General features: G+C 38.2%; 1 protein-coding gene across 3 annotated transcripts in view; it reads right to left on the bottom strand.

The window, feature by feature from the left end:
• LOC150080582 (prenylated Rab acceptor protein 1) overlaps positions 1-14,510 on the bottom strand; it is an 89,453-nt gene that overhangs the window by 52,106 nt on the left and 22,837 nt on the right. For all 3 annotated transcript variants that reach the window (XM_090381122.1, XM_090381120.1, XM_090381121.1), the window contains exon 3: positions 10,759-10,968. In XM_090381122.1, coding sequence (XP_090237248.1) covers positions 10,759-10,968 — 210 coding nt within the window. The remainder of the gene's footprint in view (positions 1-10,758; positions 10,969-14,510) is intronic.

Below are 14,510 nucleotides of genomic sequence, written 5' to 3'. Positions count from 1 at the left end.
TGATATCAATGGTTCAACTGTTACTGATCCTGCTCAGGTAGATGACAAACTGAATGAGTATTTTGTATATACATTCACAATGAGGAATTCTGTAGGAAAGCAGAGGCCAAAAGTTTATCAAACTCTAACAGGGAGCTAAATAATTTTGTAATAACTGAGGGCAAGGTGAAGAAGTTGAGTCAATCACAACAAAAGTGCCTGGGATCTATTCAGTTATATTAAGGGAGGCAGCAAAAGAAGTTAGCAAACTCTTAGCCATAATTATGAGAGCAATCTTGGATTCAGGGGAGGTCCCCATGGACTGGAGACGTGCACATATCCCCAATTCACAAAGAGGGCTCAAAGTTTGACACTAGTAATTACAGATCTATTAGTTTAACTTCTGTTCAGAAGAAAATAATGGAGTCACCTGATTAAAGAAGCATGCAGGATCATCTAGGCAAGACTGCAGTTATAATTCAGACACAGCATGAATTTGTTAATGGGAAGTCTTGTCTGACCAATTCAACTGGATACTACAATGTGATTGCAAAGGAACTGGATGCAAAAAATAATTTTGATATCATATACTTTGATTTCAGGAAAGCTTTTGATACAGTTGCTAATGGAAGACTGCTGTACAAATTGGAGCAGTGTGGTATGAGGGCAAGTTGCTGCTATGGATAAAGGGATGGTTGAGTGGGAGAAGGCACAGAGTGGTAATCGATGGACAATACTCCATGAACTAATGTTATTAGTAGAGTCCCCCAAGGGTTCAGTGTTGGGCCCATTGTTGTTTTCTATATTTATCAATGAAATTGATAAAGGCATAACAGGCTTAATGTCCAAGTTTGCAGATGATATGAAAGTTGGCAGGGTTGTTAATGACAGTAGGCTACTGCAGCAGGATCTAGAAAAGTTGGGCAGATGGGCTGAGTGGTGGCTGTTGTTGTTATTTGGTTTTTAGGAGCATTAGCAACTAAGGCCATATTGCTCTGGGAATATGCGGTGGTCATTCCCTGACCTTTCCGCATCCTCCATATTTGGTGGTGATGGGCTCTAACCCCGGTTTAATCAAGAAGCGTGTGCTACGCACTGCTGCTCCTTCCCACCTAGCTACAGAGGCGCCGACTGAGTGGTGGCAATTAAAGTTTAACAGACAGGTTGCCAGATCAGCTCATAGGGTTTTGTCAATGCTATGCAGGTATTTTGCTAGCAAGGATAAGGAGGTGGTCATCACTTTGTATAAGGCAATGGTCAGGACAAACCTTGAGTGCTACATACAGGTCTAGAGGCCTCATGTTAGGAAGGATGTAGATCTGCTAGAACAAGTACAGAGAAGGACAATGAGATTTGTGAGGGAAATAAAGGATTGCTCTTACCAAGAAAGGCTTAAGTTCTGCAAATTGCAGAGCCTGAAGACTAGGAACCTGTGTGGTGATTTGATTGAGGTGTATAAGGCCTTGAATGGTTCGAGCAAGCTCAATGCTGATGGGATTCTTCCTCTTGTCAGATTACCTGAGGGGGTAAATTCAAATTGAGCAAAAACAGTTGTAGAATTAATGTGCAAAAATTTGCCTTTAGCTAGTGGATGATTGACTGCTGTGACAAACTTCCATCTGTCACTGTGGAAGTTGAAAGCTTACATAAATTCAAATAAGAACTGGACAAACATTTGGAGCAAATGGGAAGTTTTTTTTTTTTTTGTTTGTTTGGATGATGCTGTATAAGCTTGCTTTCTTGCATTATATGCCTCTACTAATAACAAGAACCTGTAATTAGGATTTTTTTAATCTTGAAAAAGCTTGCAATAAAGTACAAGGAAATCTGCTCTCCTAAATTTTAGAAACCACAGCATTAAGGATAACCTTTTAAGAAAAGAGGTTATCTTTTTTCTTAAAAGGTTATGAGGATTGAAGGATACATCAAAAATTTGTTTAAAGTTGAGCTTGGAGTAAGTAAAGGTATCTCATCAGCACTTGTTTTTGTAATTTTCATGTAACATTTAAAAAAATGGTTGTAAAGTTACTGACAGTTTCAACACAGGAGATGTAAAAATTACTCCATTATTTCCCTACTAATGATACTGTGTTATTAAACAGTAGTTTCAAGATCTTCAAATATTTCTTACATAAATTATAAAACAGTCACAGACAATTCAACATGAAAATAATTTGAACAAAAAGTTATAAAAGCTAGGAGAGACAAAAAAAAATTGAGGGTAAACTAAGTAACCAAAAACAGTATACACATTGTATTTAAGCCCATGGATCCAAAATCTTGGTTTGAAATTAAAAAAATGATCAACAATTAGAATCTTCAGAATTTATTTGTGGCAGGGTTATTGTTGTTTTGGTTTTTATTGGCACATTAACAACAGAAATCATAGTGCACCAGTTCATTCATTATACAATATTCTCTGTATATAAATCTTGTTCGAATGTATGGAAGTTAAATATTTTCTGTGATATTATATTATTATTTACAGTAGCTGGTAGACATTGATTGTTTGTATGAATCTAAAAATATCTGATATGTGTTCCTTGTCACCCAAAAAATCTTTAAGGGTGATGTTTTGGTTTTCTATATATAACGAAAAAATCTGTTATCGATCATTTTCATATGTTAGGCATTCTATCAGTATATGTTTAACTGCTTGAATAGTATTGTATGCTTGGCATTTTGGGGTTCTTACACACTTTGTGGTATGGTAAGACCATGCCCATTCACTCTGTCTGCAACTTTAATATATATATAAAAGAAATGGTTAATGAGGCATTTGTTAAAGGAAATATGGATGAGTGAGAGTTGTAGGGAGTGAAGACAGGAGAGGCAACTGACAGCATTAGATGTGCAGATGATATGGCATTAGTGGCAGATTCTGAGGAAGGATGACAGAAATTGATAAGCAAAAGGAAAGCTATTCTAGGTTTGCAATAAGAATATATACTGAGAAGACAAAGGTTATGAGAGTGGAAAGAGAAGGTTATGTTGTTGTTGGAGTGGGATTTATTGGCGCAAGGGCTGCTATGACCATATTGCGCCTATACTGTTACTTTGGAGTGTTTGTCAATATAGGAAAGGAGACTATTCTAGAAGTGATTGTATGCGTTAATCATTTTTAGAAAGGTGAACAGTTCTGATAAAGTGGCATCATTTCCAAGTATATGGCTTAGTTGCAGAGGTTTTTGTGAGCTAATTAAGGATTTGAAACATGCGATTCTAGCTGAATGGTAATGTGTACACTCAATGATAATATGTTTTACAGTAAGTATGGAACTACAATGCGGGCAAAGTGGAGGATCTTCTCCTAGCAGTAGAAATAGGTGTGTAAGATGTGTATGGCCAATTCGTGCTCTTGCCAGCACGATCTCTTCCTGCCTGTTTGATCGGGAACTGGATCTCCACAGCTGTGGATTGTGTTTTATTTCAAGAAGTTTGTTACCGGTTTGATTATGCCACATTTCAGACCACATCTCAGTACATATCCGCCGTATGACTGGTTTGTAGTCAGAAAAAGGAACAGGGGTGGAATCGAAGCAAGTGGGGTGTTTTGCTGCTTCGTCTGCACGCTCATTTCCTGGAATTCCAACGTGGCTCGGTATCCAGCAAAACGTAACAGTCCGATTATTTTTGTTGAGTTGGCATAACTGTGACCTGATTTGTGAGAGGAATGGATGCAAATGTTGTGATTTATTCTGCAGAGCATTCACCGCACTTAAAGAGTCTGTATATATTATTACTTGGGTGTTTGGAACATCATTAAGGAGTTTTAAAGCCATTTTGATTGCGTATAGTTCGGCCGTAAAAACACTGCATTCAAGTGGTAATTGGACAGAGACAGTGCATGCAGGACTCATTACTGCAGCTCCCACGGAGACATCAGTTTTGGAGCCGTCCGTGTATATCTGAAGACTGTGAGCATTGGTCAATGCGTGATTCGCATGTAGTTGTCTGAGATTGTGGTTCGATAAGGAGTGTTTTCCCCACTGAAGAAAATAGTCATCGCAATGAGGTATATACATTGCCCATGGTGCTTGTACTGCGTCCGTAGCTTGAAAGATATTTCCAAGATAGATGTTCCAATTTTGAGTTACCTCTTGTAGCCGAATACCAGCAGGTTTGTTTTCGTTGGGTTTATTTCTATATAAGTTTTCCCACTGCGGTTCAAAAAGATATGTCCAGATGGGATGAGACGGGTGACTACATAATTTGACTGCATAACTAAGAAGCAATACTTTTCTCCTAAGATGTAGTGGAGGTTCATTGGCATCTATATACATACTTTGCACTGGGGATGTCTTAAAGGCCCCTAAGGCAATCCTGAGAGCACTATGCTGGACCGGATTGAGCCAAGCCAATGCTGTCTTTCGTGCAGAATCATAAACTGGGGCTCCATAATCTAGACGAGATCTTATTAAGGTTCGATACAGATGTAGAAGAGTGAAGCGATCGGCTCCCCATGTCATGGAAGATATAACTTTGAGGATATTAATCTTTTTCATGCACTGAGTTCTTATTTGTCGTATATGTGCCTGAAAGGTAAGTTTGGTGTCAAGTGTAAGGCCCAAGAACCGGATACTTTTGCTAAGTGGTATTTTTTGGGTTCCTAATATTAGCTCGGGATCTGGATGGAGCTGACGCTTTTTGCAAAAATGGATAGCAGTTGTTTTTGTTGCAGAGAGACGATAGCCATTGCGGGATGCCCATGATTCTATTTTATTTATCGAGAGCTGCAATTGTCGCTCAATGGACCGCATGCTTTGTGAATGATAGAATATAGTAAGGTCATCTGCATATAAATAGGTGTCAACATTAGCTGGAATATTTTCTGTTGCATTATTTAGCCTAACCGCAAAGAGCGTTGCACTTAGAACTGATCCTTGTGGGACCCCTTCTTCTTGGACAAATGTACGGGAGAGTGAATTGCAGTAACGCACTTGAAAGGTCCTGTTTTCTAGAAAACTCTGTATGATAAGGGGTAGTTGACCCCGGAGCCCTGTGGCATACAGATTTTGAAGTATGCCATACCGCCAGGTGGTATCAAAGGCTTTTTCGATATCCAAGCAAATCATGACTAGATGTTCTTTACGGATAAAAGCATTGCGTATGTTGGATTCTGCCTTGACCATAAGGTCTAGAGTTGACCGATTTTTCCGAAATCCGTACTGATTCTTATTCATCACCGAATGAGATTCTAGATACCATACTAAACGGGCGTGGATCATTTTTTCTAGTGTCTTACCAAGGCAACTGCTGAGAGATATTGGCCGATAGTTTCGTGGATCTGATTGATCCTTTCCAGGTTTAGCAAACGCTAGAACTATTGAGTGACGCCAAGAAAGAGGAAAGTAGCCATCTGAGAATATCCGGTTGAAGTATATTAGCAATGAATTCAAAGCTTGTTTGTTTAAATGTTTAAGCATTATATAGTATATCCCATCAGGCCCTGGTGCACTATCACCCGACCTATTTAGACAGTTCTCTAGTTCAAATGATGTAAAAGGTCGGTTATATGGAGGAGATGCCCTTGTATTGAAGTTCAGGTTATGCTTTTCTGCTTTAGCTTTTAGCTGTTTAAAAGTAGACTCATATGATGATGCTGCGGAGATTTGGAAAAAGCAATCTGCCAGGGCATTTGCAATTTCTGTTGGAGTGGAGAAGTCTTTACCTTTCCAGCTTATAATCGGCATTGATTCGGGGAACAGTTTACCATTCAGTTTTTTTATTTTATTCCAGATTTTTTTAATCTCTGTATTTTTAGTAATAGTGGAAGCGAACCGGATCCAAGAGTCTTTTTTCGCTTTTCTCTGCACATAACGTGCCTTTGCTTTAAGTTTCTTAAAATTAATCAAGTTTTCAGTTGTTGGATACTTGCGAAATCGATTCCATGCTTTATTCTTTTCTCTTTTAGCATCATGGCATGCATCATTCCACCAGATATTGGCATGTCTGCGAGGACTGGCTGTGGTTTTTGGTATAGCACAGGTTGCAGCTGTTATTATTTGTGCAGTAATGTGGTCGGTAACTTTATCTATGGACTGGCTTTTGATGACTTCATTATCAAAGGAAATTGAATCTGTGAACTTGTTCCAGTCTGCTTTTGAAAATTTCCATTTTATGCGGCTGGCTATATGTGTGGTTCTGTTTGTTTGCAATTTGCAAATAATTGGGTAATGGTCACTGTTTAGTGGGTTACTTGAAACTATCCACTGAATGATTGGGAATAGTTTTGGGGAACATATTGATAAGTCTATGGCAGTAGATACTCCGGTGGGAAAATGAATATAAGTGTCAGCACCAGTGTTTAATAATGTGAGATTCTGGCTGTCAAGAACTGTTTCAATAAGTTTTCCTCGTTTGTCTATCTGGGGAGATCCCCACATAGTGTGGTGCCCATTGAAATCTCCTAGCAGAATGAAAGGAGATGGAAGCTGCTTTATAAGGTCCTCCAGTTCTTTCACAGTGAATTCTTTGTTTGGGGAAAGGTATACAGAGACAATGGTTAAAGTAAAATTTAAAACAATACGTATGGCTACAGCTTCTAATGTGGTCTGCAGGGAGATCTGTTTTGTAGGAACTTTGTTGTCAACTAGTATGGCTACACCTCCTCTGGTTGAGTTAGTATTGCTTCTGTCTTGTTGATAGATACTATAATTTTTAATCACTGGAGTCACCTGCGGAGTTAGATTGGTTTCTTGCAAGCAGAGGCTGATTGGACTGTGCTGTTTGATTAGGTCATAAATATCAAATATATTGCTTCGTAGACCTCTACAGTTCCACTGTATAATATTCTGCATTATTTAGTTTTTGGGATTGAGTATGGTTCTGTCTGTTTTTTATATCCAACCTGCTTGTGTCGTTCTGGTTTCATCTTTTCTTTTTTTGGGAAGCTAGGACGCCCAAGGTCCATATCATCTTCTGCATGTAAATCTAATATTGTCTCATCATGCGGGGTACCAGCATCTGTGTCCATATTTCCTGAGTATGGTTGTTGTGCAATATTTGGGGATGATGCTTTCAATTTCACAGTTTCTGGTAGAGTATCAGTTGCAGTTGGTGGGACTGTTAGCGGAGTATTGTTAGCACAAGTCACTTTACATTGTTCTGTAGGTGGCTGCTGTGGGACCGACAGCACTGATCGGGCCCAATCAGCAATTGAGATGGATGGAGGTACTGTGACTGCCGTTTGTGTTGCAGCTGACTGGTATTTTTTGGCTGCCGCAGCATAGGTAATTTTTGGCATACTGAGCATAACTTTTTTCCTAGCTTCCTGGTAGGTGACCTTTTGCTCAACTTTGTATTTCTGGATCTCTTTTCCTACCCTCCAGAGTTCACATGATTTTGAGTATGCTGGATGCTGGCCTTTACAATTTGGGCATTGTGGCGTTTCTGCATTGCAGTCCGTTTGTGCATGAGCTTTAGAACCACAGTTTGGGCAGATGGCGTCTCCTCGACATACTGTTTGCGAGTGTCCAAATTTTTGACACTTGAAGCATCTGATTGGGTTCGGAATGTAGGGACGTATTCGGCAATTAAGGTATCCGGCTTTGACACATGATGGTTAGGTTGGTGTACTAAATGTGAGGATAATATTCCTAGTGGGAACAAGTTCACCATCTTTTTTAATTATTATCCGCTTTGCTTGAACTACCTTTTGATCTTTTAGTTCTTCTACTATCTCGTCTTCAGTGACATTCATCAGGTCCCACTCTGCTATTACTCCTTTGGAGCTATTTAAAGTGGCATGAGGGGTGACCTGTACTGGTATTCCGCCGAAAGTGGATAATTTCAGTAGAGACTGAGAATGCTGGTGCTTAGTTGTTTCGACTAGAAGATCTCCAGATCGGAGTCTTTTCACCATTTTCGGTGAACCAGCCACACTTTCCAAACATTTCTGGATTAGAAATGGTGAAAGTGAACTCACAGGTTTGGCAGAAAGAGAATGTAATATGAGGAACGCTGGATATTCCTGCTGATTCTCATTTTTGCGTAGTCTCTTAGATTGTGATTCGTCACGTTCGGGTTCATTTGAGTCATGACATGAGCGTCTAGGCTCAAGTACTGGAAAGTTGTCATAATCCATGGTTGCTCCTTTTAGCCCCAGAGGATAACTTTTCCTCCAGGTTACCGGCCCCGCCACGTGGAGGCAGGAGCAGTGCCACCAGTGACCAAGCGATTAGAGATTAGTGGTTAGTGTGTTATGTGTTATTTCTATATACAAGAAGAAGAAAGGTACCTTTCCTTTCTTTTTGAAAAGCTTACTTCTTTATTTAGAAGAGCTGAAAATAAATAACTTAGCAAATGAAACACTTGAAATTTCTCTGAAATCTATTAACTCTAGAGAAGTCGCTTTGAAATTCACTTGTAGATTCGCTTTGATCACTCGCTTGGCACTCGGGGCCGAGAAGGTTATGAATTAAATATTGAAATAAGGAGAGAAAATACAACAGGCAAGTTGATGGAAGAAATAAAGAGCAGCAGAGAAATAAGAATAGCAATGGATAAAAAACCTTTTGAGAGGAGAAGAATATTATGTGGAAGGTTAGGAATTGGTTTAAAGAAAAGAACTAGTATGGAGTGTGGTACCTTCATTAAGCAGAGAGACGGACACCGAGAATGGAATATATTAGATTAGAAAGTTTTGAGAAGTAATAAGGAGGAGAATAGAAAAGATAAGATGAGTTGACAAAGTGAGAAATGAGGTTTTGAGGAGGGATGTTTGGCTTAAAAGACAGAAAAGAAATTGGACTGAACAACTGATAAGGAAATGAGGATTGGAGGTGTGAAGAAGTAGTTGGAATTGTGTGATTGGACCTGTCAACCATACCACAAATGAGGAAATATCCTCAAGAAAGAGAACACACACACAAAACGATGCAAACTTAAGATAGAAGAATAAGAGATCAGCTAAACAGTTTTTCAAAAAGAAACAAACAGTTATAGGCCAAGATGCAGACCAAGAGGAAGACAGATTGAAAGTGTTAGCAAACAAAAGAAAGAAGGGGGCTAACTCTGGCTATGGCTAAAAATCTAACATAGAATAGGAGGGGCTTGGAGGAAAATAGTGAATAGAAAGCTGATAGTCCAGAAGGGCTCATTTTTACTCTCCCCTGTGACCTGTAGTAACACCCACTTAGTATAATAAATTTGGACAATGATAAATCAATGGTCAGTCTGCATCATGATTACATGTACTGTATTATGGGTCTGGTTGTCTCATTTCAGGAAATGATAGACATGCTTACAAGGAAACAAATATGGACTTCAACTTCTCCCTACTGGCAAGGTATACCAGTAAGCTTTTTGCAAGTTGCACCATCCTCTCAATTGGCAGACAGAGTAGCAACAGCAACAATACTTGCTAATACAATAGCCCAAATGGATATGCTGCAGCAAGATTTAAATTTTGTTCCAAAATGTGGGTATTCTTCGGCCATTCACCAAAATTTCCCATGCTCTGTTAGAGTTTCTTAATTTTTCTATACAAGATATATAAATAAGGGGAGTTAATTTTGCAGATTAAACCCATATGTTGTTTCTACAAGAAATGCAAGGCCCCACTGTTATTATGCTGGTAGATAGGCTGCAATAAAACAGTTATAATTAAGTTGTCATTATAACTGTTTTATTTATAAGATGTCATTATAACCTCCTCTGGTAACCAAACAGAGCATAAACAGATTTTAATAAAACTGACAATGTCACACAAAGTATCACATGCATTTCTCCACTGGAGGCTTTTAATAAGCAATTATAGGCATAAAATTATAAGCACTATACAATCTTAATGTTAAAAGCATGCACATACACACACTTATGTAAAAGTTTGCCATCGTACTAATCTTTGTACTAATCTTTGATGTCTTCGTACTAATCTTTTGCTGGCCTTTAATAATTGTGATTGGGAGGAAAGGGGCCTTTACTAATTACCGGCAGGCAAGGGCAGAGTTTTAACTTATTTCCAGAATTCAGATTTTATCATAACTCAAACTTTAGGCTGTCCACAAAAGCTAGAGTTGCCATCTTGCACACACTGTTGCTTTCTAAATTAAGGGAGCATATCATCCCTGAGCTGTATTGCTTGAATTGTGTTGCACTGAAAATCTAGAGGAACAAAATTTGCTGAATGACTGAATGAATAATCAGTCAGTCATCCAGCAAATTTTGACAGGTGCTTATACAACCGTTCATTACTTTTGTCTTTTTAATTATATATTTTATGGATGTTTAATATACTTAAAATGGCAGAAACTGTATAATTTTAGAAATACATTTGGTAAAAAGTGGACTTTGGCAGCCACCAAGCTATTTATTGTGAGTTTGTAAGACCATAGCACTTACTTGGAAGTCTAAAGGCTGCTGGATGCTAGATAAAGGATGCACCGCATAGAAGCAAACTGCCAGTAGATTTTTTTTGAAAGCATCAAGTTAAGTATTTAACACAATCAGAGAACCAAGCTGTTACTCCAACAGCACTAATCAGGAAAAAGCTTTGCATCAAATTAAAATGAATTAGTTTCACAAAAAAAAAGAAAAAAGTCCAGTTTTTTGGACCTATCAGTTTTGGGATGGGATGCCTGGTATCTATACTTTTGAAATACAGTTGTGTGTGTGTGTGTGTGTGTGTGTGTGTGTGTGTGTGTGTGTGTGTGTGTGTGTGTGTGTGTGTGTGTGTGTGTGTGTGTGTGTGTGGACTCTAGTCAGTTCCATTAATTCTGGTAAATATTTTTTTTTTTCATATCAGTTTTAAATAAAAAAATTTTTCCCAGAACTTACATGCAATATAAAATTAATCCTGCAAAAACAAAGACATAATTGCTCTGAAAGTATTCTATATTCCTGATTACTCTTGTTGTACTCTGGGAGAGTGAGCCGGGGACTGAAAAATTCTTTGTATCCAGAAAAACACTCCATGGGCGAATGTTATCTCTTCGCATTCTAATCCATTCCCTGACAGCTGGATTTAATACAGTCAACATCATTATGCTAATGGGAAAAATAATAATAAATACATGTTAATAAAATCATTCCAGTACTTCAAATTCCAACTTTTGTATAACCATATATTCTAAATTAATCATTAAATTCTATATAAAAACAAAAAACTTCTGCTCTACTTTCATAAGCTAAAGTTTCTTTCTAATCTTTTAAAAGGAACAGCAGATACCAAAAAGAGCAGTTTAATAACACAATTCTATGGTTAAAGTTCTGGAACTCACTTCGATTACCTTTAATCCCATTTGCATTACCAATATTCTAACCGTTTCTTTCCATAAAAAGCCACATTTGAGAAATTAATAACACTTTAGTTTCAATGATTTTCATTACCTTACTGCATATACAACACACATATATGGAAATTAATTATTTTATTTAGAACCAACAGACTTTGCTATCAGAAGCAGCTATTTTTCCAGCAATTCCTTTTCCTATTTGCACATATTTTGGGAACTGAATCCAGGTCCTTTCCATACAGCATAGGCAAACCATTTTGATAACTTCAACTATATGGTAAGCAGGTGGCAAACCATTTTGATAACTTCAAGTATAGGGATATAATTAGGTATGAAGTATATGCATATGATGATATGCATATAAGCAGGCATATGATGAGGTATGAAACCTTCGAATATGTATAGAAGAAAAAAAACACATACTGGAGTGATAACACCAATGTGTACTTTTTCAACATATGTAATTCAACAGAATTAAAGTATATGCATGATAAATACTCAAGGCCAGTAGCAGAATTAGGAAATATTTTGTGAGTATCCATTTGGTGTAATAATAATGACTGTATTCACAAGAAAAACTAACTGGTACCTTGTTCATTACAATTTAAATTTTGTACAACCATTTGCAAAAATTAACTAAAGTTTCTTTTAATGAATGAATTATATATATTCTAACTTTTAACAGATCAAAAATGTAGGGTTTTTTTGGTAAATATATAAAATGTAAAACATACATTATATAAAAGTTTTTTTTCGAGGACTATGCATTGGCAGCAAGCAGCATGTCACTCATTTGCATTTTTGCACAGTGGGCTCAGCTGATAAGAGGCTTCAGAGAGGTGCTACAAGAATGTTAGTCAGGGATAACTTCACACTGCAGAAACTGTTCACATATGATTTGTGCAGCACAATTCTGTTAGGAAGGAATTAAGTTCCCCAATCCATATAGGAATATTATTCATAACTTACTAAGAAAACTGAAGCTAGCAAGTATTAACAATTAACAGAGGCAAAATTTAATAAAAAGTAAGTAATAATTATATTAATAAATAATTACAATAAAATAAGGCCATAAACAAGACCTATTACATACCAATTGTGATGTATGCATCTGAAACTTGAACTATGAGGAAAGAGGATGAAAGCAGAATAGGGGTAGAAATGAGATTTGTGAAGAGCATAGCCAAAAAGACAAGGCATGACAAAATTAGGAATGTGATTAGGGAGAGAATTCAGGTTAAAAAACTCCAGGACAGGATTGAAAGATCCAGTCTGAAATTCAGACAGGTCAAGAGGATGAACAAGAGGCATTTTCCAAGAAGAATGCTTGATTTACAATTAAAGGACAAAAGAACCAAGGGGAAGACCAAGAATGAGGCAGCAGGACATAATAAAGACCGACGTCATTAAGAAATGAGGAAACTGGAATGAAATCAACAATGGAAAGAAATACATGGACATGGCATGGAGGAAGGCTTCTTACATCGACCCATGGAACATCGGAGGGCGCCTCCGTAGCCAGGTGGGAAGGAGCAGCAGTGCGTAGCACACGCTTCTTGATTAGACCGGGGTTCGAGCCCGTCACCACCAAATATGGAGGATGCGGAAAGGTTAAGGAATGACCACTGCATATCCTCGAGCAATATGGCCTTAGTTGCTAATGCTCCTAAAAAAAACCAAATAACAACAGCAAGGAACATCGGAACAACAGATGATGATGAATAAAATAAATTAATGAAAAAAGATAATGAATGTAATTTTGCTTAAAGTGGGCAATGGTGTACAAGGGGAGTATCAAAAAGTTCGTACCATTACCTAGAAATAATAGCCCTAGAAAGGTGAAACATCACAGGTTGTTTGTTTGTTTGTTATTTAGGAGCATTAGCAACTAAGGCCATATTGCTCCGGGAATATGCAGTGGTCATTCCCTGACCTTTCCGCATCCTCCATATTTGGTGGTGACGGGCTTGAATCCCAGTCTAATCAAGAAGCATGTGCTACGCACTGCTGTTCCTTCCCACCTGGCTACGGAGGCACCTGTACGGAGGCACAGGAAGTTTAATCCTTTTCTATGTACTCTCCATGTATAGTAACACATTTCTCTCATCTATGGATCTGTTGTTTAATTCCTTGATCACAGAAGTTATGACTTCCTGAGACGAATCAAAGCAGCGTTCATGCAATGGTTTCTTCATTTCTCGAAAGAAGAAGTAGTCTGACAGTGCTAGGTCAGGAGAATAGGGTGGGTGCTGCACTAGTTTGAAGCCACACTGGGCAACAAAGTTGGTGGTGGCAACAGCCATATGAGCCAGTGTGTTGTCTGACAGAAGACAGACACCTTTGGTTAACATTCCATGCCTTTTCACCTTCAAAGCATCGCATAACTTTCTCAAAAGATTTTTGTATTATTCTCCATTAAGTGTTGAACCACGAGGTAGGTAATCTGTCAGGATAACCCCTTTTCTGTCCCAAAATATGAACAACATCACCTTCTTAGCAGTTTGATTTGATTTTTACTGGTGCAAAAACAACTGCGGTTCCTTCTTAGCAGACTGAGTGGTCTTTGCCTTTTTGGGAGGTGGGGAGGAGGTGTGCTTCCACTGCTTTGACAAGTGCTTCGGGAATCCCCAGAGTTCAGTGTTGGACCCACTGTTTTGTATATTTATCAATGATATTGATGAAGGTATATCAGGCTTAGTTTGCAGATGATACAAAGGTTGGCAAGGTTGTTAGTGACAGTAATGGCAGTGTGCTATTGCAACAGGATCCAGAAAATTTGGGGAGATGGGCTGAGAAGTGGCAACTGAAGTTTAACATTGAGAAATGCAAAGTACTGCATATGGGCATATGGATAGAAGTAACCTCCAGAGAAACATACCAACTATGTGGTACTAGACTTAGGGTGGTAGAAAATGAAAAAGATCTGGGAGTAATTGTGGAGTCAGATATGAAGTTTTCTGAGTAATGCAGACAGGCTTGCCTGTGCAGGTCATGAGGTATTATCAATGATATACAGGAATTTTGCTAGTAGGGAAAAGGTGATTATCACTTTATATAAGGCAATTGTCATGCCATGCCTTGGGTATTGCATAGAGGGCTGGAGGCCTCATTTTAGGAAGGATATAGAGTTGCTTGAGCATGTACAGAGAAGGGCAACAAAATTGGCAAGGTGAATGAAGGGGTCCTCTTACCAAGAAAGGCTTAAGTTCTACAAATTGCAACAGTTGGAGACTAGGCACCTGCAAGGTGATCTGATTAAGGTGTATACTTGAATGGGTTGAACACACTGAATTC

The sequence above is a fragment of the Mastigoproctus giganteus genome, chromosome 9 (genome assembly GCF_048544385.1).
Source record: "Mastigoproctus giganteus isolate SK-2022 chromosome 9, ASM4854438v1, whole genome shotgun sequence".
NCBI classification, from domain to species: Eukaryota; Metazoa; Arthropoda; class Arachnida; order Uropygi; family Thelyphonidae; genus Mastigoproctus; species Mastigoproctus giganteus.
The sequence above is the reverse complement of the archived record's forward strand: the minus strand, read 5'-3'. Positions and strand labels throughout refer to the sequence as shown.